Source organism: Physella acuta, unplaced genomic scaffold (assembly GCF_028476545.2).
Source record: "Physella acuta isolate Inbredline_101_S28 unplaced genomic scaffold, ASM2847654v3 ptg000058l, whole genome shotgun sequence".
In the NCBI taxonomy this organism is placed as follows: Eukaryota; Metazoa; Mollusca; class Gastropoda; family Physidae; genus Physella; species Physella acuta.
The window spans coordinates 331,413-357,628 of NW_026731578.1; the positions used below are offsets into that span (position 1 = coordinate 331,413).

General features: G+C 37.6%; 1 protein-coding gene across 1 annotated transcript; it reads right to left on the minus strand.

Annotated features, from left to right (window-relative positions):
• Positions 1 to 23,367: 23,367 nt before the first annotated feature.
• Positions 23,368 to 24,729, minus strand: LOC131947721 (G-protein coupled receptor 83-like). The gene has a single exon (XM_059309011.1). The coding sequence runs from the start codon at positions 24,727 to 24,729 to the stop codon at positions 23,368 to 23,370; it is 1,362 nt and encodes a 453-aa protein (XP_059164994.1).
• Between the last annotated feature and the right edge of the window lie 1,487 nt (positions 24,730 to 26,216).

Consider the following 26,216-nt stretch of genomic DNA (forward strand, 5'->3'; position numbering starts at 1 on the left):
GTACGAGTTAGACCAAAAGGACATGTCTACACAGAAAGTACGAGTTAGACAAGATGGACATGTCTACACAGAAAGTACGAGTTAGAAGGACATGTCTACACAGAAAGTACGAGTTAGACCAAAAGGACATGTCTACACAGAAAGTACGAGTTAGACCAAAAGGACATGTCTACACAGAAAGTACGAGTTAGACAAGATGGACATGTCTACACAGAAAGTACGAGTTAGACCAAAAGGACATGTCTACACAGAAAGTACGAGTTAGACCAAAAGGACATGTCTACACAGAAAGTACGAGTTAGACAAGATGGACATGTCTACACAGAAAGTACGAGTTAGAAGGACATGTCTACACAGAAAGTATGAGTTAGACCAAAAGGACTTGCCTACACAGAAAGTACGAGTTAGACAAGATGGACATGTCTACACAGAAAGTACGAGTTAGACCAAAAGGACATGTCTACACAGAAAGTACGAGTTAGACAAGATGGACATGTCTACACAGAAAGTACGAGTTAGAAGGACATGTCTACACAGAAAGTACGAGTTAGACCAAAAGGACATGTCTACACAGAAAGTACGAGTTAGACCAAAAGGACATGTCTACACAGAAAGTACGAGTTAGACAAGATGGACATGTCTACACAGAAAGTACGAGTTAGACAAGATGGACATGTCTACACAGAAAGTACGAGTTAGAAGGACATGTCTACACAGAAAGTACGAGTTAGACCAAAAGGACATGTCTACACAGAAAGTACGAGTTAGACAAGATGGACATGTCTACACAGAAAGTACGAGTTAGAAGGACATGTCTACACAGAAAGTATGAGTTAGACCAAAAGGACTTGCCTACACAGAAAGTACGAGTTAGACAAGATGGACATGTCTACACAGAAAGTACGAGTTAGAAGGACATGTCTACACAGAAAGTACGAGTTAGACCAAAAGGACTTGCCTACACAGAAAGTACGAGTTAGACAAGATGGACATGTCTACACAGAAAGTACGAGTTAGACAAAAAGGACATGTCTACACAGAAAGTACGAGTTAGACAAAAAGGACATGTCTACACAGAAAGTCAAAACAAGGCAGAAACAAAAATGTTTGGGGAGCGATAGTTGATAATGTAATGATGCACAGTATAATCGATAGTTGATAATGTAATGATGCACAGTATAATCGATATTTGATAATGTAATGATATCCAGTATAATCGATAATTGATAATGTAATGATATCCAGTAAAATTGATATTTTATAATGTAATGTTGTCTAGTATAATCGATATTTGATGTAGTAATGATGTCCAGTATAATCGATATTTGATGTAGTAATGATGTCCAGTATAATCGATATTTGATGTAGTAATGATGTCCAGTATAATCGATATTTGATGTAGTAATGATGTCCAGTATAATCGATATTTGATGTAGTAATGATGTCCAGTATAATCGATATTTGATGTAGTAATGATGTCCAGTATAATCGATATTTGATGTAGTAATGATGTCCAGTATAATCGATATTTGATGTAGTAATGATGTCCAGTATAATCGATATTTGATGTAGTAATGATGTCCAGTATAATCGATATTTGATGTAGTAATGATGTCCAGTGTAATCGATATTTGATGTAGTAATGATGTCCAGTATAATCGATATTTGATGTAGTAATGATGTCCAGTATAATCGATATTTGATGTAGTAATGATGTCCAGTATAATCGATATTTGATGTAGTAATGATGTCCAGTATAATCGATATTTGATGTAGTAATGATGTCCAGTATAATCGATATTTGATGTAGTAATGATGTCCAGTATAATCGATATTTGATGTAGTAATGATGTCCAGTATAATCGATATTTGATGTAGTAATGATGTCCAGTATAATCGATATTTGATGTAGTAATGATATCCAGTATAATCGATATTTGATGTAGTAATGATGTCCAGTATAATCGATATTTGATGTAGTAATGATGTCCAGTATAATCGATACTTGATGTAGTAATGATATTCAGTGTAATCGATCTTCAGTGTTTTAATGTCCTGCTCCCCGGCCAAGAAGAAATGTGCCCTTGCTAAACTTCGATACTTTGTAATCGAATGTGCTAATCACGATACACCTAGGCAACCAGAACTTTGCTGTTGTTAGGGTCAGCTGTTGTTGGGTGAAGTTTTGTTTTCTGTGACTCTATGTGGTAAGGGTGGTTTAGTGTTGCTAGTCGAGTGACTCTGTGTGGTAAGGGTGGTTTAGTGTTGCTAGTCGAGTGACTCTGTGTGGTAAGGGTGGTTTAGTGTTGCTAGTCGAGTGACTCTGTGTGGTAAGGGTGGTTTAGTGTTGCTAGTCGAGTGACTCTGTGTGGTAAGGGTGGTTTAGTGTTGCTAGTCGAGTGACTCTGTGTGGTAAGGGTGGTTTAGTGTTGCTAGTCGAGTGTGTGACGGACGTCATTGACGTCACTCACATCCGGGGCTTATTGTTTACATAGACCGACGAGAGTCCTTGACCTTGGGGTGTCAGAGTTCAAACAGTGTCGCGTGGTATCGAGGCGACGATTGTAATTTGTAGGCAACAACACACTACACACAGGTGCTAGATCCTCTAGACAACTACACACTACACACAGCTACTAGATCCTCTAGACAACTACACACTACACACAGCTACTAGATCCTCTAGACAACTACACACTACACACAGCTACTAGATCCTCTAGACAACTACACACTACACACAGCTACTAGATCCTCTAGACGACTACACACTACACACAGCTACTAAATCAACCACAGCTACCAGATCCTCTAGACAACTACACACTACACACAGCTACTAAATCACCTGAAAACATAGCACGGTTTCCTCACAATGTTCATCTAAGAACCAACTCAATCAGTGACTCATGGTCTAAAATCACAGACTGAATTTGTTTGAAATAAAATATCGTGTCCCACAAGGCTTGTAGTTTTAATATTTTTATACTATGTAGCATCGTAATTAGGTCTAGAGTTTCTGTCAGCCACGTCCAAAAGTTTGAGGTAATCAGCGTAGACTAAAAAGTCTGAGAATCCAAAGTAGACATCTAGCTGCACTTAGCATTTACCCAGTTAGCTGGTTAGCCACGAGAGGGAATTTTGAAAGCAAATGTTTAGAGCAGATTGTGAATACAATTGAGTTTAAATAAACGCATCACAAAGATGTTTGATCCCAGTTCACAGATCTCTGAATATTGATCGATGCAAACAATTCTTTTGTTTCCCAATCAGAAAATCAGCTAATCTCAGGATAAATTAATTACACGTGCCCTGGAAATCGGGTTACAAATTCTGATTATTATTTCCTCATGACGTCACGTCATGTAACACAGTCTGATTCTGGGACGTTTTAGGAGAGACGTCATCTTTCAGACGTCAGATATTAAGATATTAGACATTCAAATATCAGATAACAGACATTAAGGTATTAGACATTCAAATATCAGACAACAGACATTAAGATATTAGACATTCAAATATCAGACAACAGACATTAAGATATTAGACATTCAAATATCAGACAACAGACATTAAGATATTAGACATTCAAATATCAGACAACAGACATTAAGATATTAGACATTCAAATATCAGATAACAGACATTAAGATATTAGACATTCAAATATCAGACAACAGACATTAAGATATTAGACATTCAAATATCAGACAACAGACATTAAGATATTAGACATTCAAATATCAGACAACAGACATTAAGATATTAGACATTCAAATATCAGACAACAGACATAAAGATATTAGACATTCAAATATCAGACAACAGACATTAAGATATTAGACATTCAAATATCAGACAACAGACATAAAGATATTAGACATTCAAATATCAGATAACAGACATTAAGATATTAGACATTCAAATATAAGACAACAGACATTAAGATATTAGACATTCAAATATCAGACAACAGACATAAAGATATTAGACATTCAAATATCAGATAACAGACATTAAGATATTAGACATTCAAATACCAGACAACAGAAATTAAGATATTAGACATTCAAATATCAGACAGCACACATTAAGATATTAGACATTCAAATATCAGACAACAGACATTAAGATATTAGACATTCAAATATCAGATAACAGACATTAAGATATTAGACATTCAAATATCAGACAACAGACATTAAGATATTAGACATTCAAATATCAGACAGCACACATTAAGATATAAGACATTCAAATATCAGACAACAGACATTAAGATATTAGACATTCAAATATCAGATAACAGACATTAAGATATTAGACATTCAAATATCAGACAACAGAAATTAAGATATTAGACATTCAAATATCAGACAGCACACATTAAGATATTAGACATTCAAATATCAGACAACAGACATTAAGATATTAGACATTCAAATACCAGACAACAGACATTAAGATATTAGACATTCAAATATCAGATAACAAACATTAAGATATTAGACATTCAAATATCAGACAACAGACATTAAGATATTAGACATTCAAATATCAGACAGCACACATTAAGATATAAGACATTCAAATATCAGACAACAGACATTAAGATATTAGACATTCAAATATCAGATAACAGACATTAAGATATTAGACATTCAAATATCAGACAACAGAAATTAAGATATTAGACATTCAAATATCAGACAGCACACATTAAGATATTAGACATTCAAATATCAGACAACAGACATTAAGATATTAGACATTCAAATACCAGACAACAGACATTAAGATATTAGACATTCAAATATCAGATAACAGACATTAAGATATTAGACATTCAAATATCAGACAACAGACATTAAGATATTAGACATTCAAATATCAGACAACAGACATTAAGATATTAGACATTCAAATATCAGACAACAGACATTAAGATATTAGTCATTCAAATATCAGACAGCACACATTAAGATATAAGACATTCAAATATCAGACAACAGACATTAAGATATTAGACATTCAAATATCAGATAACAGACATTAAGATATTAGACATTCAAATATCAGATAACAGGCATTAAGATATTAGACATTCAAATACCAGACAACAGAAATTAAGATATTAGACATTCAAATATCAGACAGCACACATTAAGATATAAGAAATTCAAATATCAGACAACAGACATTAAGATATTAGACATTCAAATATCAGATAACAGACATTAAGATATTAGACATTCAAATATCAGACAACAGACATTAAGATATTAGACATTCAAATATCAGACAGCACACATTAAGATATAAGACATTCAAATATCAGACAACAGACATTAAGATATTAGACATTCAAATATCAGATAACAGACATTAAGATATTAGACATTCAAATATCAGACAACAGAAATTAAGATATTAAACATTCAAATATCAGACAGCACACATTAAGATATTAGACATTCAAATATCAGACAACAGACATTAAGATATTAGACATTCAAATACCAGACAACAGACATTAAGATATTAGACATTCAAATATCAGATAACAGACATTAAGATATTAGACATTCAAATATCAGACAACAGACATTAAGGTATTAGACATTCAAGTATCAGACAACAGACATTAAGATATTAGACATTCAAATATCAGACAACAGACATTAAGATATTAGACATTCAAATATCAGATAACAGACATTAAGATATTAGACATTCAAATATCAGACAACACACATAAAGATATTAGACATTCAAATATCAGACAACAGACATTAAGATATTAGACATTCAAATATCAGACAACAGACATTAAGATATTAGACATTCAAATATCAGACAACAGACATTAAGATATTAGTCATTCAAATATCAGACAGCACACATTAAGATATAAGACATTCAAATATCAGACAACAGACATTAAGATATTAGACATTCAAATATCAGATAACAGACATTAAGATATTAGACATTCAAATATCAGATAACAGGCATTAAGATATTAGACATTCAAATACCAGACAACAGAAATTAAGATATTAGACATTCAAATATCAGACAGCACACATTAAGATATAAGAAATTCAAATATCAGACAACAGACATTAAGATATTAGACATTCAAATATCAGATAACAGACATTAAGATATTAGACATTCAAATATCAGACAACAGACATTAAGATATTAGACATTCAAATATCAGACAGCACACATTAAGATATAAGACATTCAAATATCAGACAACAGACATTAAGATATTAGACATTCAAATATCAGATAACAGACATTAAGATATTAGACATTCAAATATCAGACAACAGAAATTAAGATATTAGACATTCAAATATCAGACAGCACACATTAAGATATTAGACATTCAAATATCAGACAACAGACATTAAGATATTAGACATTCAAGTATCAGACAACAGACATTAAGATATTAGACATTCAAATATCAGACAACAGACATTAAGATATTAGACATTCAAATATCAGATAACAGACATTAAGATATTAGACATTCAAATATCAGACAACACACATAAAGATATTAGACATTCAAATATCAGACAACAGACATTAAGATATTAGACATTCAAATATCAGACAACAGACATTAAGATATTAGACATTCAAATATCAGACAACAGACATTAAGATATTAGTCATTCAAATATCAGACAGCAAACATTAAGATATAAGACATTCAAATATCAGACAACAGACATTAAGATATTAGACATTCAAATATCAGATAACAGACATTAAGATATTAGACATTCAAATATCAGATAACAGGCATTAAGATATTAGACATTCAAATACCAGACAACAGAAATTAAGATATTAGACATTCAAATATCAGACAGCACACATTATGATATAAGAAATTCAAATATCAGACAACAGACATTAAGATATTAGACATTCAAATATCAGATAACAGACATTAAGATATTAGACATTCAAATATCAGACAACAGACATTAAGATATTAGACATTCAAATATCAGACAGCACACATTAAGATATAAGACATTCAAATATCAGACAACAGACATTAAGATATTAGACATTCAAATATCAGATAACAGACATTAAGTTATTAGACATTCAAATATCAGACAACAGACATTAAGATATTAGACATTCAAATATCAGACAACAGACATTAAGATATTAGTCATTCAAATATCAGATAACAGACATTAAGATATTAGACATTCAAATATCAGACAACAGACATTAAGATATTAGACATTCAAATATCAGACAACAGACATTAAGATATTAGACATTCAAATATCAGACAACAGACATTAAGATATTAGACATTCAAATATCAGACAACAGACATAAAGATATTAGACATTCAAATATCAGACAACAGACATTAAGATATTAGACATTCAAATATCAGACAACAGACATAAAGATATTAGACATTCAAATATCAGATAACAGACATTAAGATATTAGACATTCAAATATAAGACAACAGACATTAAGATATTAGACATTCAAATATCAGACAACAGACATAAAGATATTAGACATTCAAATATCAGATAACAGACATTAAGATATTAGACATTCAAATACCAGACAACAGAAATTAAGATATTAGACATTCAAATATCAGACAGCACACATTAAGATATTAGACATTCAAATATCAGACAACAGACATTAAGATATTAGACATTCAAATATCAGATAACAGACATTAAGATATTAGACATTCAAATATCAGACAACAGACATTAAGATATTAGACATTCAAATATCAGACAGCACACATTAAGATATAAGACATTCAAATATCAGACAACAGACATTAAGATATTAGACATTCAAATATCAGATAACAGACATTAAGATATTAGACATTCAAATATCAGACAACAGACATTAAGATATTAGACATTCAAATATCAGACAGCACACATTAAGATATTAGACATTCAAATATCAGACAACAGACATTAAGATATTAGACATTCAAATACCAGACAACAGACATTAAGATATTAGACATTCAAATATCAGATAACAAACATTAAGATATTAGACATTCAAATATCAGACAACAGACATTAAGATATTAGACATTCAAATATCAGACAGCACACATTAAGATATAAGACATTCAAATATCAGACAACAGACATTAAGATATTAGACATTCAAATATCAGATAACAGACATTAAGATATTAGACATTCAAATATCAGACAACAGAAATTAAGATATTAGACATTCAATATCAGACAGTACACATTAAGATATTAGACATTCAAATATCAGACAACAGACATTAAGATATTAGACATTCAAATACCAGACAACAGACATTAAGATATTAGACATTCAAATATCAGATAACAGACATTAAGATATTAGACATTCAAATATCAGACAACAGACATTAAGATATTAGACATTCAAATATCAGACAACAGACATTAAGATATTAGACATTCAAATATCAGACAACAGACATTAAGATATTAGTCATTCAAATATCAGACAGCACACATTAAGATATAAGACATTCAAATATCAGACAACAGACATTAAGATATTAGACATTCAAATATCAGATAACAGACATTAAGATATTAGACATTCAAATATCAGATAACAGGCATTAAGATATTAGACATTCAAATACCAGACAACAGAAATTAAGATATTAGACATTCAAATATCAGACAGCACACATTAAGATATAAGAAATTCAAATATCAGACAACAGACATTAAGATATTAGACATTCAAATATCAGATAACAGACATTAAGATATTAGACATTCAAATATCAGACAACAGACATTAAGATATTAGACATTCAAATATCAGACAGCACACATTAAGATATAAGACATTCAAATATCAGACAACAGACATTAAGATATTAGACATTCAAATATCAGATAACAGACATTAAGATATTAGACATTCAAATATCAGACAACAGAAATTAAGATATTAGACATTCAAATATCAGACAGCACACATTAAGATATTAGACATTCAAATATCAGACAACAGACATTAAGATATTAGACATTCAAATACCAGACAACAGACATTACGATATTAGACATTCAAATATCAGATAACAGACATTAAGATATTAGACATTCAAATATCAGACAACAGACATTAAGATATTAGACATTCAAGTATTAGACAACAGACATTAAGATATTAGACATTCAAATATCAGACAACAGACATTAAGATATTAGACATTCAAATATCAGATAACAGACATTAAGATATTAGACATTCAAATATCAGACAACACACATAAAGATATTAGACATTCAAATATCAGACAACAGACATTAAGATATTAGACATTCAAATATCAGACAACAGACATTAAGATATTAGACATTCAAATATCAGACAACAGACATTAAGATATTAGTCATTCAAATATCAGACAGCACACATTAAGATATAAGACATTCAAATATCAGACAACAGACATTAAGATATTAGACATTCAAATATCAGATAACAGACATTAAGATATTAGACATTCAAATATCAGATAACAGGCATTAAGATATTAGACATTCAAATACCAGACAACAGAAATTAAGATATTAGACATTCAAATATCAGACAGCACACATTAAGATATAAGAAATTCAAATATCAGACAACAGACATTAAGATATTAGACATTCAAATATCAGATAACAGACATTAAGATATTAGACATTCAAATATCAGACAACAGACATTAAGATATTAGACATTCAAATATCAGACAGCACACATTAAGATATAAGACATTCAAATATCAGACAACAGACATTAAGATATTAGACATTCAAATATCAGATAACAGACATTAAGATATTAGACATTCAAATATCAGACAACAGAAATTAAGATATTAGACATTCAAATATCAGACAGCACACATTAAGATATTAGACATTCAAATATCAGACAACAGACATTAAGATATTAGTCATTCAAATATCAGATAACAGACATTAAGATATTAGACATTCAAATATCAGACAACAGACATTAAGATATTAGACATTCAAATATCAGACAGCACACATTAAGATATAAGACATTCAAATATCAGACAACAGACATTAAGATATTAGACATTCAAATATCAGATAACAGACATTAAGATATTAGACATTCAAATATCAGACAACAGAAATTAAGATATTATACATTCAAATATCAGACAGCACACATTAAGATATTAGACATTCAAATATCAGACAACAGACATTAAGATATTAGACATTCAAATACCAGACAACAGACATTAAGATATTAGACATTCAAATATCAGATAACAGACATTAAGATATTAGACATTCAAATATCAGACAACAGACATTAAGATATTAGACATTCAAATATCAGATAACAGACATTAAGATATTAGACATTCAAATATCAGACAACACACATAAAGATATTAGACATTCAAATATCAGACAACAGACATTAAGATATTAGACATTCAAATATCAGACAACAGACATTAAGATATTAGACATTCAAATATCAGACAACAGACATTAAGATATTAGACATTCAAATATCAGATAACAGACATTAAGATATTAGACATTCAAATATCAGACAACAGACATTAAGATATTAGACATTCAAATATCAGATAACAGACATTAAGATATAAGACATTCAAATATCAGACAACAGACATTAAGATATTAGACATTCAAATATCAGACAACAGACATTAAGATATTAGACATTCAAATATCAGACAACAGACATTAAGATATTAGACATTCAAATACCAGACAACAGACATTAAGATATTAGACATTCAAATATCAGACAACAGACATTAAGATATTAGACATTCAAATATCAGATAACAAACATTAAGATATTAGACATTCAAATATCAGACAACACACATAAAGATATAAGACATTCAAATATCAGACAACAGACATTAAGATATTAGACATTCAAATATCAGACAACAGACATAAAGATATAAGACATTCAAATATCAGATAACAGACATTAAGATATTAGACATTCAAATATCAGACAACAGACATAAAGTTATAAGACATTCAAATATCAGATAACAGACATTAAGATATTAGACATTCAAATATCAGACAACAGACATTAAGATATTAGACATTCAAATATCAGATAACAGACATTAAGATATTAGACATTCAAATATCAGACAACAGACATTAAGATATTAGACATTCAAATATCAGATAACAGACATTAAGATATTAGACATTCAAATATCAGACAACAGACATTAAGATATTAGACATTCAAATATCAGACAACAGACATTAAGATATTAGACATTCAAATATCAGACAACAGACATTAAGATATTAGACATTCAAATATCAGACAACACACATAAAGATATTAGACATTCAAATATCAGACAACAGACATTAAGATATTAGACATTCCAATATCAGATAACAGACATTAAGATATTAGACATTCAAATATCAGACAGCAGACATTAAGGTATTAGACATTCAAATAGCCGACAGGCTTTGTTCCAATAGAATGAAACATATCTTCTACAACGAGACAAATGTCTCAGATACCTGTCCCACCACAAGACACATGTCTCAGATACTTGTCACGACACAAGACACATGTCTCAGATACTTGTCACGACACAAGACACAAGTCTCAGATACTTGTCACGACACAAGACACAAGTCTCAGATACTTGTCCCACAACAAGACACATGTCTCAGATACTTGTCCCACCACAAGACACATGTCTCAGATACTTGTCACGACACAAGACACAAGTCTCAGATACTTGTCCCACAACAAGACACATGTCTCAGATACTTGTCCCACCACAAGACACATGTCTCAGATACTTGTCCCACCACAAGACACATGTCTCAGATACTTATTTACCTTTACCAACCCACGCTACCACTATTGACGCTGTCTATTTTAGAATTTTAAAATTTGTTATTTTACAAAAACTAAAATGCACAAGGCGTTAACTAGATAGTATTTTACAACGCAATTAAAAATCAAATGCTTTCATTAAACTTGGCGCTATATTAATTAGTTTACGTTGCAGCTTATTATATTGATTGCTTGGACTAGTTCCTTTAGTAACTGGAAAAGTTTGAAGGATTTTTGTGTTCATGTTGTGACCTACTTAGGTCGAGTCAGGTTCCATTTTTATTTTGACATTGTATAATACCTTATATGGAATGATTGTGTAACTCCTGGGGTTTTTCCACTGTCTTATTAAGGTGTCTAAGACGTAGAAATTTTCCATTAAGATCTGATTGAATGATTCTGATCATATGACCCTCCCAACCAATGGCTACATGAGTTGAGGATGACCTCCCCTGAGGCAGAAGTCTTTAATTGCACCGCACACTCGCCACACGTGGCAGTTTTACCTGGATCAGGCAGTCTACCAGGATCAAAGGGTCCATTACGACCAAGCCGTCCATATTGTCCGGCAATAGATTCTGACCATTTGAACGTGAGAGAACTCAAGTCCTGTGTGTGCTATGCTTTCTTAAGTTGATTTAGTCTTCTAGTATAATATTACTTGTCGCCAAGTAATTCTTGAAGCTATAGCAGTGTTGTGTGGCCTGTGGCTAGTTTTTACAGTGGTGAAATCTGTGATAGTGTTTTTTCTTACATTTTGTAAGTTGGGTTTTGATATTTTATACATTAAATATTTTATCTAGTTTAACCTTGTGTTCTGCCACAACTGTGTTCGCTGATTAAAGGTTGTATGCAGATTGGATGAGTGTTAATTTCAATAGTATCACTAGTTTTCCCTAGACATCGAATTCGAGCCCTAGTGTGCCGTTGTGTTAGTGTTCATCCATTTAGGCCGTAAGGCATTTGCATATAACCCCGAAAAAAGAATCCGGGGACGTTCACCTTCTATCTGGCTGATAGATAGGTAAACGTTACAATGTGTTTAAAACACTTATTTCTGTGTTCAATTTTTGCAGCTGGAAATACACAGTACAAACAGGCTCTAGTTTCCCCTTAAAGATGGAACTTTAAAAACACAAACCGGCCTTAGATCTAGCCTGGATTTATGGCATCTAGTGAATCAAACCATTTTAAAAAGCCATCGATTTGTACGGGTCCCTGTTGACCTATGTGTTTTAGCTGAAACAGCGGGACGGCTGATACGTCATAGTGATGACGTCAAAGTCTGACTTGTTTATTCATTGTCTCCTGGTCAGTGGACTGTGACGTCAGCAGACACGTGACTGTATGTCTGGGGGAGGGGAGGGACGTTGGGGGACAGTGTCAACACAACTGTGGGTGTTTGGTGTGGGGAGGGGGAGATTCTCAGGGACGCTCTGAGTGGATGGAGAAACCTCTTGAGTGGGTGGAGAAACATCTTAGGTGGGTGGAGAAACATCTTGAGTGGGTGGAGAAACATCTTGAGTGGGTGGAGAAACATCTTGAGTGGGTGGAGAAACATCTTGAGTGGGTGGAGAAACATCTTGAGTGGGTGGAGAAACATCTTGAGTGGGTGGAGAAACATCTTGGGTGGGTGGAGAAACATCTTGAGTGGGTGGAGAAACATCTTGAGTGGGTGGAGAAACATCTTGAGTGGGTGGAGAAACATCTTGGGTGGGTGGAGAAACATGAGTGGGTGGAGAAACATCTTGAGTGGGTGGAGAAACATCTTGAGTGGGTGGAGAAACATGAGTGGGTGGAGAAACATCTTGAGTGGGTGGAGAAACATGAGTGGGTGGAGAAACATCTTGAGTGGGTGGAGAAACATCTTGAGTGGGTGGAGAAACATCTTGGGTGGGTGGAGAAACATGAGTGGGTGGAGAAACGTCTTGAGTGGGTGGAGAAACATGAGTGGGTGGAGAAACATCTTGAGTGGGTGGAGAAACGTCTTGAGTGGGTGGAGAAACATGAGTGGGTGGAGAAACATCTTGAGTGGGTGGAGAAACATCTTGAGTGAGTGGAGAAACATCTTGAGTGGGTGGAGAAACATGAGTGGGTGGAGAAACATCTTGAGTGGGTGGAGAAACATCTTGAGTGGGTGGAGAAACATCTTGAGTGGGTGGAGAAACATGAGTGGGTGGAGAAACATCTTGAGTGGGTGGAGAAACATCTTGAGTGGGTGGAGAAACATGAGTGGGTGGAGAAACATCTTGAGTGGGTGGAGAAACATCTTGAGTGGGTGGAGAAACATGAGTGGGTGGAGAAACATCTTGAGTGGGTGGAGAAACATCTTGAGTGGGTGGAGAAACGTCTTGAGTGGGTGGAGAAACATGAGTGGGTGGAGAAACATCTTGAGTGGGTGGAGAAACATCTTGAGTGGGTGGAGAAACATCTTGAGTGGGTGGAGAAACATCTTGAGTGGGTGGAGAAACATCTTGAGTGGGTGGAGAAACGTCTTGAGTGGGTGGAGAAACATGAGTGGGTGGAGAAACATCTTGAGTGGGTGGAGAAACATCTTGAGTGGGTGGAGAAACATGAGTGGGTGGAGAAACGTCTTGAGTGGGTGGAGAAACATGAGTGGGTGGAGAAACATCTTGAGTGGGTGGAGAAACATCTTGAGTGGGTGGAGAAACATGAGTGGGTGGAGAAACATCTTGAGTGGGTGGAGAAACATCTTGGGTGGGTGGAGAAACGTCTTGAGTGGGTGGAGAAACATCTTGAGTGGGTGGAGAAACATCTTGAGTGGGTGGAGAAACATGAGTGGGTGGAGAAACGTCTTGAGTGGGTGGAGAAACATGAGTGGGTGGAGAAACATCTTGAGTGGGTGGAGAAACATCTTGGGTGGGTGGAGAAACGTCTTGAGTGGGTGGAGAAACATCTTGAGTGGGTGGAGAAACATCTTGAGTGGGTGGAGAAACATGAGTGGGTGGAGAAACATCTTGAGTGGGTGGAGAAACATCTTGAGTGGGTGGAGAAACGTCTTGAGTGGGTGGAGAAACATCTTGAGTGGGTGGAGAAACATCTTGAGTGGGTGGAGAAACCTCTTGAGTGGGTGGAGAAACGTCTTGAGTGGGTGGAGAAACATCTTGAGTGGGTGGAGAAACATCTTGAGTGGGTGGAGAAACATCTTGAGTGGGTGGAGAAACGTCTTGAGTGGGTGGAGAAACCTCTTGAGTGGGTGGAGAAACATCTTGAGTGGGTGGAGAAACATCTTGAGTGGGTGGAGAAACATCTTGAGTGGGTGGAGAAACATCTTGGGTGGGTGGAGAAACATCTTGAGTGGGTGGAGAAACATCTTGAGTGGGTGGAGAAACATCTTGAGTGGGTGGAGAAACATGAGTGGGTGGAGAAACATCTTGAGTGGGTGGAGAAACATCTTGAGTGGGTGGAGAAACATGAGTGGGTGGAGAAACGTCTTGAGTGGGTGGAAAAACATCTTGAGTGGGTGGAGAAACATCTTGAGTGGGTGGAGAAACATCTTGAGTGGGTGGAGAAACATCTTGAGTGGGTGGAGAAACATCTTGAGTGGGTGGAGAAACATCTTGAGTGGGTGGAGAAACATCTTGAGTGGGTGGAGAAACATCTTGAGTGGGTGGAGAAACATCTTGAGTGGGTGGAGAAACGTCTTGAGTGGGTGGAGAAACATCTTGGGTGGGGGGGGGAGGAACATCTTGAGTGGGCGGAGAAACACCTTGAGTGGGTGGAAAAACATCTTGGGTGGGTGGAGAAACATCTTGAGTGGGTGGAGAAACATCTTGAGTGAGTGGCAAAAAGAAGTTGAGTGAGTGGCAAAAAGAAGTTGAGTGAGTAAAGATACGTCTCATAACTTTACGTCATTTGTTCCCACGAGAATGACGGGATTATTTTGCTAGAGTCGGTGGTCAGTAAATGTGTTCAAAGTTTAGTTTTAGGGCCAATTTACATTTTAAGATTGGCTCGAAATGTGATCTTAGTGCAGAAAATAATCAGGTTAATCAGCGCGCCTTACCCCTGATTTCATTGTTAAAAGCTCCGTCAGCCGTAAAAACAGGGTTGGAAATGAAGGCTGAACATCTGATTAATGATCTTTCAATGGGAAGTGGGAAATTTTTTTTCGTGTCAGCACCCATCATCTGCCACCCTCCCCCCCCCCACCCCATCCACCCCACCACATCCCGTTCAGATGTTTGGGTAATTATATGGGTAGGGAGGGGAGGGTTGCTGGGAGTTAAAGCGTATGTTGTTCTATTTAAAATTCCGAATGAAACTCAAATGACAGAACAACTAAATCTGACGTACAGAAACAGAACATCATTTTGGTGAGGTCGTGTCCATGCATGTCAAAGAAACATGTCACGTGATTCTTGACATGTCAGAATGAAAGCTATTTATAGAAAAATCTTTACACGTCCTGACTGGAGAAGATCTAACGTGACACTTTTTGACGTAACACTATTTGACGTGACACTATTTGACGTGACACTATTTGACGTGACACTATCTGACGTGACACTATTTGACTTGACACTATTTGACGTGACATTATCTAACATGACATGATCTGACGTGACAATTTGTCACACCGTGATCTGGCCAGTTCACGCCTGTCTGATTAGTTAACTCTTTCTCTTTCTTTCTCTCTTTCTCTCTTTCTCTCTCTCTCTCTCTTTCTCTTTTTCTCTCTCTCTCTCTCTCTCTCTCACTCTTTCTTTCTCTCTTTCTCTCTCTCTCTCTTTCTCTCTCTCTCTCTCTCTCTCTCTCTCTCTCTCTCTCTCTCTCTCTCTAGAACAACACATCTGTCACCTTTTGTCCAAATCTAATTTTCAGGTCTTGATTCTTTTCTTCTTCCTTATTGTCAGATTAATTGACGACGTCATTCTGATTAATGAAGCCATTAGGGTATAATTTGTCCACCTTCTAAAAACGTCTTGAAGCTGTTGCCACCGATGTTTGGTGTGCGAGTCCGCTTGTATCAATGTTTAAGCACTCAGTATCTTGTGCTGTCGTGTGGCGTGTGATTCATGTTTTTATTATTCTAGCCACATTAACATATCTTAAGGCGCGTAGTCACAGGTCACTGGGCGGGAAGGTTAAAGGTCGTCTTTAAATCCGCTCAGCTGTAATGGGTACCCAGACATGCTAGTGGGGAGTCTCTGAGCCCCTCGGCCCATAATGGGTACCCAGACATGTTAGTAGAGCGTCTCTGAGCTACTCGGCCCATACTGGGTACCCAGACATGTTAGTGGGGAGTCTCTGAGTCCACTCAGTTCTAATTCGTACCCATTCAAGTTAAAATGACGTAAACGAGACAACTAAGCTCTAATGGGTACCTTAGTGCGTGCAGTCTGGACTTCGCCCATTCACAAGTTCTGATCATTAAATCATTTCTTGTCTAAATCAGAGTTTGGAAGAACTAGTTTGAATAGAAGGGAAAAGTTCTGAGAAAAATGTAAACATTTTTTTCCATATTTGTTTATGTTGCATTGTGTGCGGGAGTTTGTTACATGTTACTGTTGATGAACGGAACACATTTCACGGAGGCGAGATGGGTAAAACGTACTTGTACTAAACATTCTTGTACTAAACATTTTGATGTGAACGAAAGAAAAAACAGAACACTGGGCAAGATTTGATGATTTAATGTTGACCAATGAAGTTTGTACATCGATACGATGGCCTGCGTTGGCCAGCTGTGGCCACCTACGGCCACCGATGATGGCCAGATGTATAGTGTAATCATACCTCAACGTATGTTTGATCTGACAGGCAAAGGAAACTGGAATGCTGAGGCCATAGAAGGGCTAACAGAACAAACATCAGAGTCTTCAGTCGTGTACAGACACACAGACACACAGACATCAGAGTCTTCAATCGTGTACAGACACACAGACATACAGACACACAGACATACACACACACAAAGATATATACAGACATACAGACACACAGACATACAGACACACAGACATACACACACAGACATATTCAGACACACAGACATACACACACACACACAGACATACTCAGACATATACTGACACAATCAGACATAAACAGACACTCTAACATAACAGACACTCAGACATACACAGACACACCAATATACAGACACACCGCAAATACAAATACAGAAATACAGACACTCAGACATCTACACACACTCGGACGTATACAGACACTCGGATATATACAGACTAAGACACATACAGACACACAGACATACACACACAGACATATACACACACAGACATATACAGACACACAGACATACACACACAGACATATACACACACACAGACATACATACACAGACATATACACAGACACAGACATACACAGACACAGACATACACACACAGACATATACACAGACACAGACATATACACACACAGACATATACAGACACACAGACATATACACACACAGACATATACAGACACACAGACATACACACACACACGGACATACACAGACACACACATATACAGACACAGACATATACACACACAGACATATAGACACACAGACATATACACAGACAGACATATACAGACACACAGACATACACACACACAGACATACACAGACACACACATATACAGACACAGACATATATACACACAGACATATAGACACACAGACATATACACAGACAGACATATACAGACACACAGACATACACACACACACGGACATACACAGACACACACATATACAGACACAGACATATACACACACAGACATATAGACACACAGACATATACACAGACAGACATATACAGACACACAGACATACACACACAGACATACACAGACACACACATATACAGACACAGACATATATACACACACAGACATACACAGACACACACATATACAGACACACAGACTTATACAGACACAGACAAATATAGACACTCAGACATACTCAGACACACATGTATGCTTTCTCACAATATAATAATAATAATATAATAAGTGCGTCACTTAACTCTCTCTCTCTCTCTCACACACATACACACACAAACACACTCACAGCAAACGACGACATGGCCGTAGGTGACATTTCACAATTGTCACATTAAGGCGTCACACACATATTGCAGCTTGTTATTACACTCATCCTACACACACGAACACACACACAAGCATACACACACCCACACAGCAAATATGTCGCTTTTCTTCATCGTTCCGCCGTCAATTAAGTATTTTATTTTTCTCTCTAGTGTTAAAGTTGTTTGAAATCAATAGTCCCCAGCAGTAAGACAACTCGTTTCTCTGGGGGTTTGTGTGGGGTAGACAGGTCCATTTGTAGCATGCGCCTACGTGTATGGAGTGTATGTATGTCGTTTATGTGGTATCTACTTGTATGTGGTGTCTTAATCCTTATTCCAAATGTATGACGTATGTATCTGTCTCTATATGTCCGTTTCTGACAGTTGTATTTACGACATGTAAACGTCACCTAAACTAAACCCCTACTCAATTGTCACCCATCTGTCACCCATGTGTCACCATCTTGTCACTCAATAGTGACTCAGGTGTCACTATGCGTCACCATCTCACCACTTGAAATGAAATCATTTATCTTTTTGAGTTCTGTCGTGTTTTGCGTATCCTATCATACTTTTTATTATCTCCCGCAGTTTTCTTCTAGCTCGTTCAGTAATTACTATCAGCAATGTTTACCTTATATACATCTTCCATATTACATCGATACACATAAAATATAAATATGTGTGTCTATATGTATAATATATATATCTATCTGTATATATATATATATATATATATATATATATATATATATATATATATATATATATATATATATATATATATATATATATATATATATATATATATATATATATATACAGATAGATAGATATACATTTCTCAAGAACGTGTATACCCCAAGTTTCTGGGCGTCTTGTAATTAAACCAGAAACGTCATGGAAAGTTCCAGAAGCCGATCTGTCTCGTTCCTTTCATCTGGTGCCGCAGCCAATCAAAGTATCGTGTGTCATAGCAGCCTGCCCCCCCCTGCTCCTGATCATCTGCCCCCCCCCCCCCCCCCCCCCCCCCCCGCCCCTGATCATCTGGCCGCTCACCCTCAACCGGAAGACTCGCAAGGCGGCCATGATGGGCAGCTCTGACGTCACTGCTAGGAAATGCAATGCCGCATGTATGCTGCATGTGTGTGCAGTATGCTGTATGTGTGTGCTGTATGCTGTAAGCATACACACCACTGGCCACCACACCAGAAAAGTTGACCCTATAGATCTACACCAATAGCGTCCCTAGATACAGTCACATTTTTTAAACCCAGGCTATCTGTACACTACCTATCAACTAATATTGTAATCATATTTATAAATAGATAAAATATGTAGATTCTACGTTTACTTGTACATATGTACATATCTGGACATACATACATTTTGACTACATATACATAAGCATTGTTATGATTATATTTATAAACATACAGATATTTTTATACATACATACATACATAAAGAATTGTTAAACATATATTTACAAACATTTTCAACATACAGAAATGTCAAAAATACCAATATGCACGAGCCAGCAATAAATAATTCAGTTTTCATTATTTACCAGACAATATAAAATGACATATGGACGCAATATGGCACTCCAATGTTAGTTCAGCTCAAAATCAATAATGTACATAAAAATAGACAATTCTAGGTTTTAAAACGGGATTGTTTTTGTGTTTTTCCTTCTAATTTATACAATTATTTTAAAAAAGACGGGAATACTTAAGATTAACGGAAATTAAAATTGATGAGCAGTTAAAACATTTTTCTCCGATTGACAGCCTGTTCAAATGGTTTTTGAGTGATGCAAAAATTGGACAGACGAAACGCGAGGGAATTTATTTTTCTTAGAACGTGACTCTAGGCGAGAAGGGAATATTAGGGGAGTGGTGACTAGACGAGAGGGGAATATTAGGGGAGTGGTGACTAGCAGAGAGGGGAATATTAGGGGAGTGGTGACTAGCACAGAGGGGAATATTAAGGGAGTGGTGACTAGCAGAGAGGGGAATATTAGGGGAGTGGTGACTAGCAGAGAGGGGAATATTAGGGGAGTGGTGACTAGCAGAGAGGGGAATATTAGGGGAGTGGTGACTAGCACAGAGGGGAATATTAGGGGAGTGGTGACTAGCAGAGAGGGGAATATTAGGGGAGTGGTGACTAGCAGAGAGGGGAATATTAGGGGAGTGGAGACTCTAGCCGAGAGGGGAATATTAGGGGAGTGGTGACTCTAGCCGAGAAGGGAATATTAGGGGAGTGGTGACTTTAGGCGAGAGGGGAATATTAGGGGAGTGGTGACTCTAGCAGAGAGGGGAATATTAGGGGAGTGGTGACTCTAGGCGAGAGGGGAATATTAGGGGAGTGGTGACTAGCAGAGAGGGGAATATTAGGGGAGTGGTGACTCTAGGCGAGAGGGGAATATTAGGGGAGTGGTGACTCTAGCAGAGAGGGGAATATTAGGGGAGTGGTGACTCTAGCAGAGAGGGGAATATTAGGGGAGTGGTGACTCTAGGCGAGGTGGTGACTCTAGCAGAGAGGGGAATATTAGGGGAGTGATGCATCTAGGCGACAGGGGAGCATTAGGGGAGTGGTGACTCTAGGCGAGAGGGAATTGGTGACTTCATGCGAGAGGGGAATATTATGGGAGTGGTGACTCTAGCAGAGGCCAGTACTATGGGGACCAGCGACTCTAGGCGAGACCAGAAAACAGGGGGTGGTGACTCTATAATGATTTCTCACAGAAACAGCAAGAAATAATAAATAAAAAGAACTGAGTTCTGGCATTGACTAGAACATCCCATGGCATTAGCAGACGTGTACATCAGGAGTGGCAATGACCACTGGTCAAGCAGCCACGTAGCTGCACAGCATGACGTAACTCATGAAGCCGTGAACCAACGACATTACACATTAATCAAGGATAACGTAAAGACATGTATGTATAAATAAATGGATTTAGCAAAAATAGAATCATGATGTCAGAAAAAATGTTTTAGATTTTCCAGCAGATGAAATTTATCTCCAATCTAATCAGGCGTTCATTGTAAGGTTCACATTCGTCCTGTTCCTTGGCAGTTCCTGGATGGTTCCCTTCAGTACCTGGATGGTTCCCTTCAGTTCCTTGTCAGGTTCCCCTGTGTTCCCCAGTCCCAGCCAATACCACGTGACGAGAACGTGAGACGAGATGTTGCTGGAACCAACGAGTGAGTCACGTGTGCGGCACCAGCCAACAGCTGAGGAGATGCTCCACACGTGACACAAGGACAGGAATCTTTCAGCCAAAAGCCGAGGCAACTCGTCCCTATGGTAGAACCGCACGAGAACATGTTGATGACGTCAGAGAGTTGGCTCCTGGCCCAGGTCTTTGGGATATTGTTTCTCATCGACGTTAGATTGGCGCGTGACTTGCAGCTCAAAAGTTGGGGAAATACCCAAGCGATATCTCAACAATATTCCAGCAATATTCCATAAATATCCAAGCCATATCCCGGCAATATCCCCAGTAATATCCCAGAGATATCTGTGCAATACATTGTTCCTAAATACAATTGTCTAATGCACATTTGTCTGGGCACATCTGCCCACTATACAATTCCCATGTTATATTTATCCGGGGGGGGGGGGGGACATTTTCCATGATATATTTATCCGGGAGAAAAATTTCCAGGATATAATATACTTATCCGAAGGACATTTTTCCATGACAAATTTGACAAGAGTACAATTTTCAGAGCACGAATTCAACTCAACTCTGGAATCTGGGGCCGTCCTATCAGGCAGCACATGTGTAGACATCAACACAGAGAAATGTGTTTAGCATTTGGTGTTGGATGTCACACCATTAAGGATAGATCATGTTTCTTCCATTGTAATCCCTATTTAGACAAGTCAAATCCCACAAATCCTTGTTTTTGGGCAAGCTAATTCCAAAGCAATTCCTGTTTTGGGTAGGTTTTTTTTTTCAAAAATATCTTTTCGTCATGTTGTTAGAAACATGTACAAAAATCTGACCAGGCGGATTCACAATCCAACAAATGGAAACACGGCTAGACAAACCGACAAACATAGTAGTGTTCAGACTTAGCAGACTTGCGTCACTTCCTATGGATAACGGTAGATATGTTGATTGGCTGAAAGCTGCGTAAACTTTAAATAGCAACTCACGTAATTCAGCTAGTCGTCGAGGAGTTCTGTCTCGTTAAGTTGATACAAAGATCCGCTGTTTGTGTGTTGGGTTACGTCATTTTAGACGCCGGTCGCGGTTGACCAATGAAAGCTCTCGTTACAAAGTCTCATGTCACGTGACTAGGCGTGTTTGTTACCGTTGCGGTAGGTGGCGCTGCTGCAGCCGTTGGAGTCGACGGTGAGTATCAGCCCCTGGGCGGCCTCCTCTGTGTAGTCCGTGATGATGTCGTCGTCGTAGTCGGCCAGCTCGACGATGTTGATCTTGTTGGCGTCCTTGAGGTGGTCGAGCAGGATGTTGTGGTTGATCTGGTCGCGCAGGAAGTCGGTGCCTGTCGTCGTCGGGTCACGCCGGATGCTGTGGGTCACGCAGCTGGAGGGCGTGGCACTGCTGGCGTGACCTTTCCGTGTCGTCTTCGTGTCGCCGTTCAGGTAAATCGTGTCCACGTTGTTGCTCTTGTGGCGCATACACGGCATAAAAATATAACTGAACCTCGTTTTCACTTCCTCCCGGAAGTGCTCGTTGAGCCAGCAGTAGACGAACGGGTTGTAGCACGTGCTACTGATGGCTATCCAATGGCAGGCGAAGAAGACGAGCGAGTTGTACTGGAAGGTCTCTGGCCGCGGGTGGAAGTCGGTCAACAGGTGGTACATGTTCAGGGGTAGCCAGCAAATGGCGAACACGATGACCACGGCGATGAGAAGTTTGATGCTCTTCCGTTTAGCGCGTGCTTGAGACAGCTGCTGATTGGCTGTGACAGCGCCGACGTGGGTTCGAGCCCAGAGACTTTGCACGATCCGACCATACGCCACCGCGATCAGGGAGAAGGGGATGCAGTACTGCAGGATAAAGGTTGTCACGGTCAGAAACTTCTCGAAACCAGCCCACGGTTTGGGATCCACGAACCGACAGCGGCGGAATTCTTTCGTGATGAGGAACTTGAGTTTCCAGACGCGCATGTACAGGCCGTACGGCATGGCGAGGACAATGGCCACCACCCAGATCAGGACCAGGATGCTGATGGCGAACTTCCGGGTCATGCGGCGAGACAGAGGCTTCAACACGACCCGGTGTCGGTCAAGGGCGATGGAGGTCAAGGTGTAGGTCGAGACGTAGCTGGTGAGCACCAGTGAGTAGTTGACCAGGTGGCACGGCACCTCACCAAACGGCCAGTCGTTCATCATGTTGCGGGCGATGTTGAAAGGCACGTTGATGAAGGTCACGAGGAGATCACTGACCGCTAGGTTGGCGATGAAGAAGTTGGTCGCCGTATGCAGACGTTTGTTCTTGGAGATGACGTAACACACCAGGGCGTTCCCGAAGGCGGCGATGACGCAGAGGATGCCGTATGCAACCAGCACGACAACGTTGGCCTCCAGGGGGAGGATCTGGTCCCTCTGGGACTCGATGTAGCTCAGGCTCAGATTCATCTGGTCAATGACCTTGCTCATGACGTTGTTCTGTAGTCCTCGGTCGTCGTCCATAGCTGGGGGGAGAAAATACATGATGGTGAGGGGCATGATACAAGGTATTGATACAAGTAACATGATACAAGTGTATGATACAAGTCCTCGGTCGTCGTCCATAGCTGGGGGAGAAAGTACACGATGGTGAGGGGCATGATACAAGGTATTGATACAAGTACATGATACAAGTAACATGATACATGTAACATGATACAAGTAACATGATACAAGCAACATGGTACAAGCTGATTATACAAGTACATGATACAAATACATGATACAAGTAACATGATACAAGTACACGATACAAGTACACGATACAAGTACATGATACAAATACATGATACAAGTAACATGATACCAGTACATGATACAAGTACATGATACAAGCTGATGATACAAGTAACATGATACAAGTAACATGATACAAGTATATGATACAAGTATATGATACAAGTAACATGATACAAGTAACATGATACAAGCTGATGATACAAGCTGATGATACAAGTAACATGATACAAGTACATGATACAAGTAACATGATACAAGTAACATGATACAAGTAACTTGATACAAGTAACATGATACAAGTAACATGATACAAGTAACATGATACAAGTATATGATACAAGTATATGATACAAGTAACATGATACAAGTAACATGATACAAGCTGATGATACAAGCTGATGATACAAGTAACATGATACAAGTACATGATACAAGTAACATGATACAAGTAACATGATACAAGTAACTTGATACAAGTAACATGATACAAGTAACATGATACAAGTAACATAATACAAGCTGATAATACAAGTACATAATACAAGTATATGATACAAGTACATTATACAAATACATTATACAAGTATGATGATACTAGCATGATACAAGTACATGATACAATCTGATAAGACAAGCTGATGATACTAGTAAATCCTGCAAAATAAATTATATAATTATGCCATTTAAAGATGTTTTACTGATAAACTACACCACTAAAGCCTATGACTTCACACACTTTAAGTGACGTATTGTTTAGAAACTGCACAGAAATATAAAAACAAACATTCAGACACCCAGAACACAGCAGACTGGCCTAAAAAATCTCTTCAGATGTAATGGATCCTATGTAAGGCGGGGCTGATCGTTTCTCTCTCCATCAATTGTATTTCCCGCTGCCCACATAATTTAATCATTCATCTTTGATCAATAGGATCATAAACATATGATGCTTGGCCATCGTAACTAGATTAGGTTTTTTTCTTAACACCACGACAACATCCCACCGTCAGACACCATCCCATCACCAAGACATCATCCCACCACTACCAAGACACCAAGACACCATCCCACCACCACAAAGACATCATCCCACCACCACCAAGACACCAAGACACCATCCCACCACCAAGACATCATCCCACCACTACCAAGACACCAAGACACCATCCCACCACCACAAAGACACCATCCCACCACCACGACACCATCCC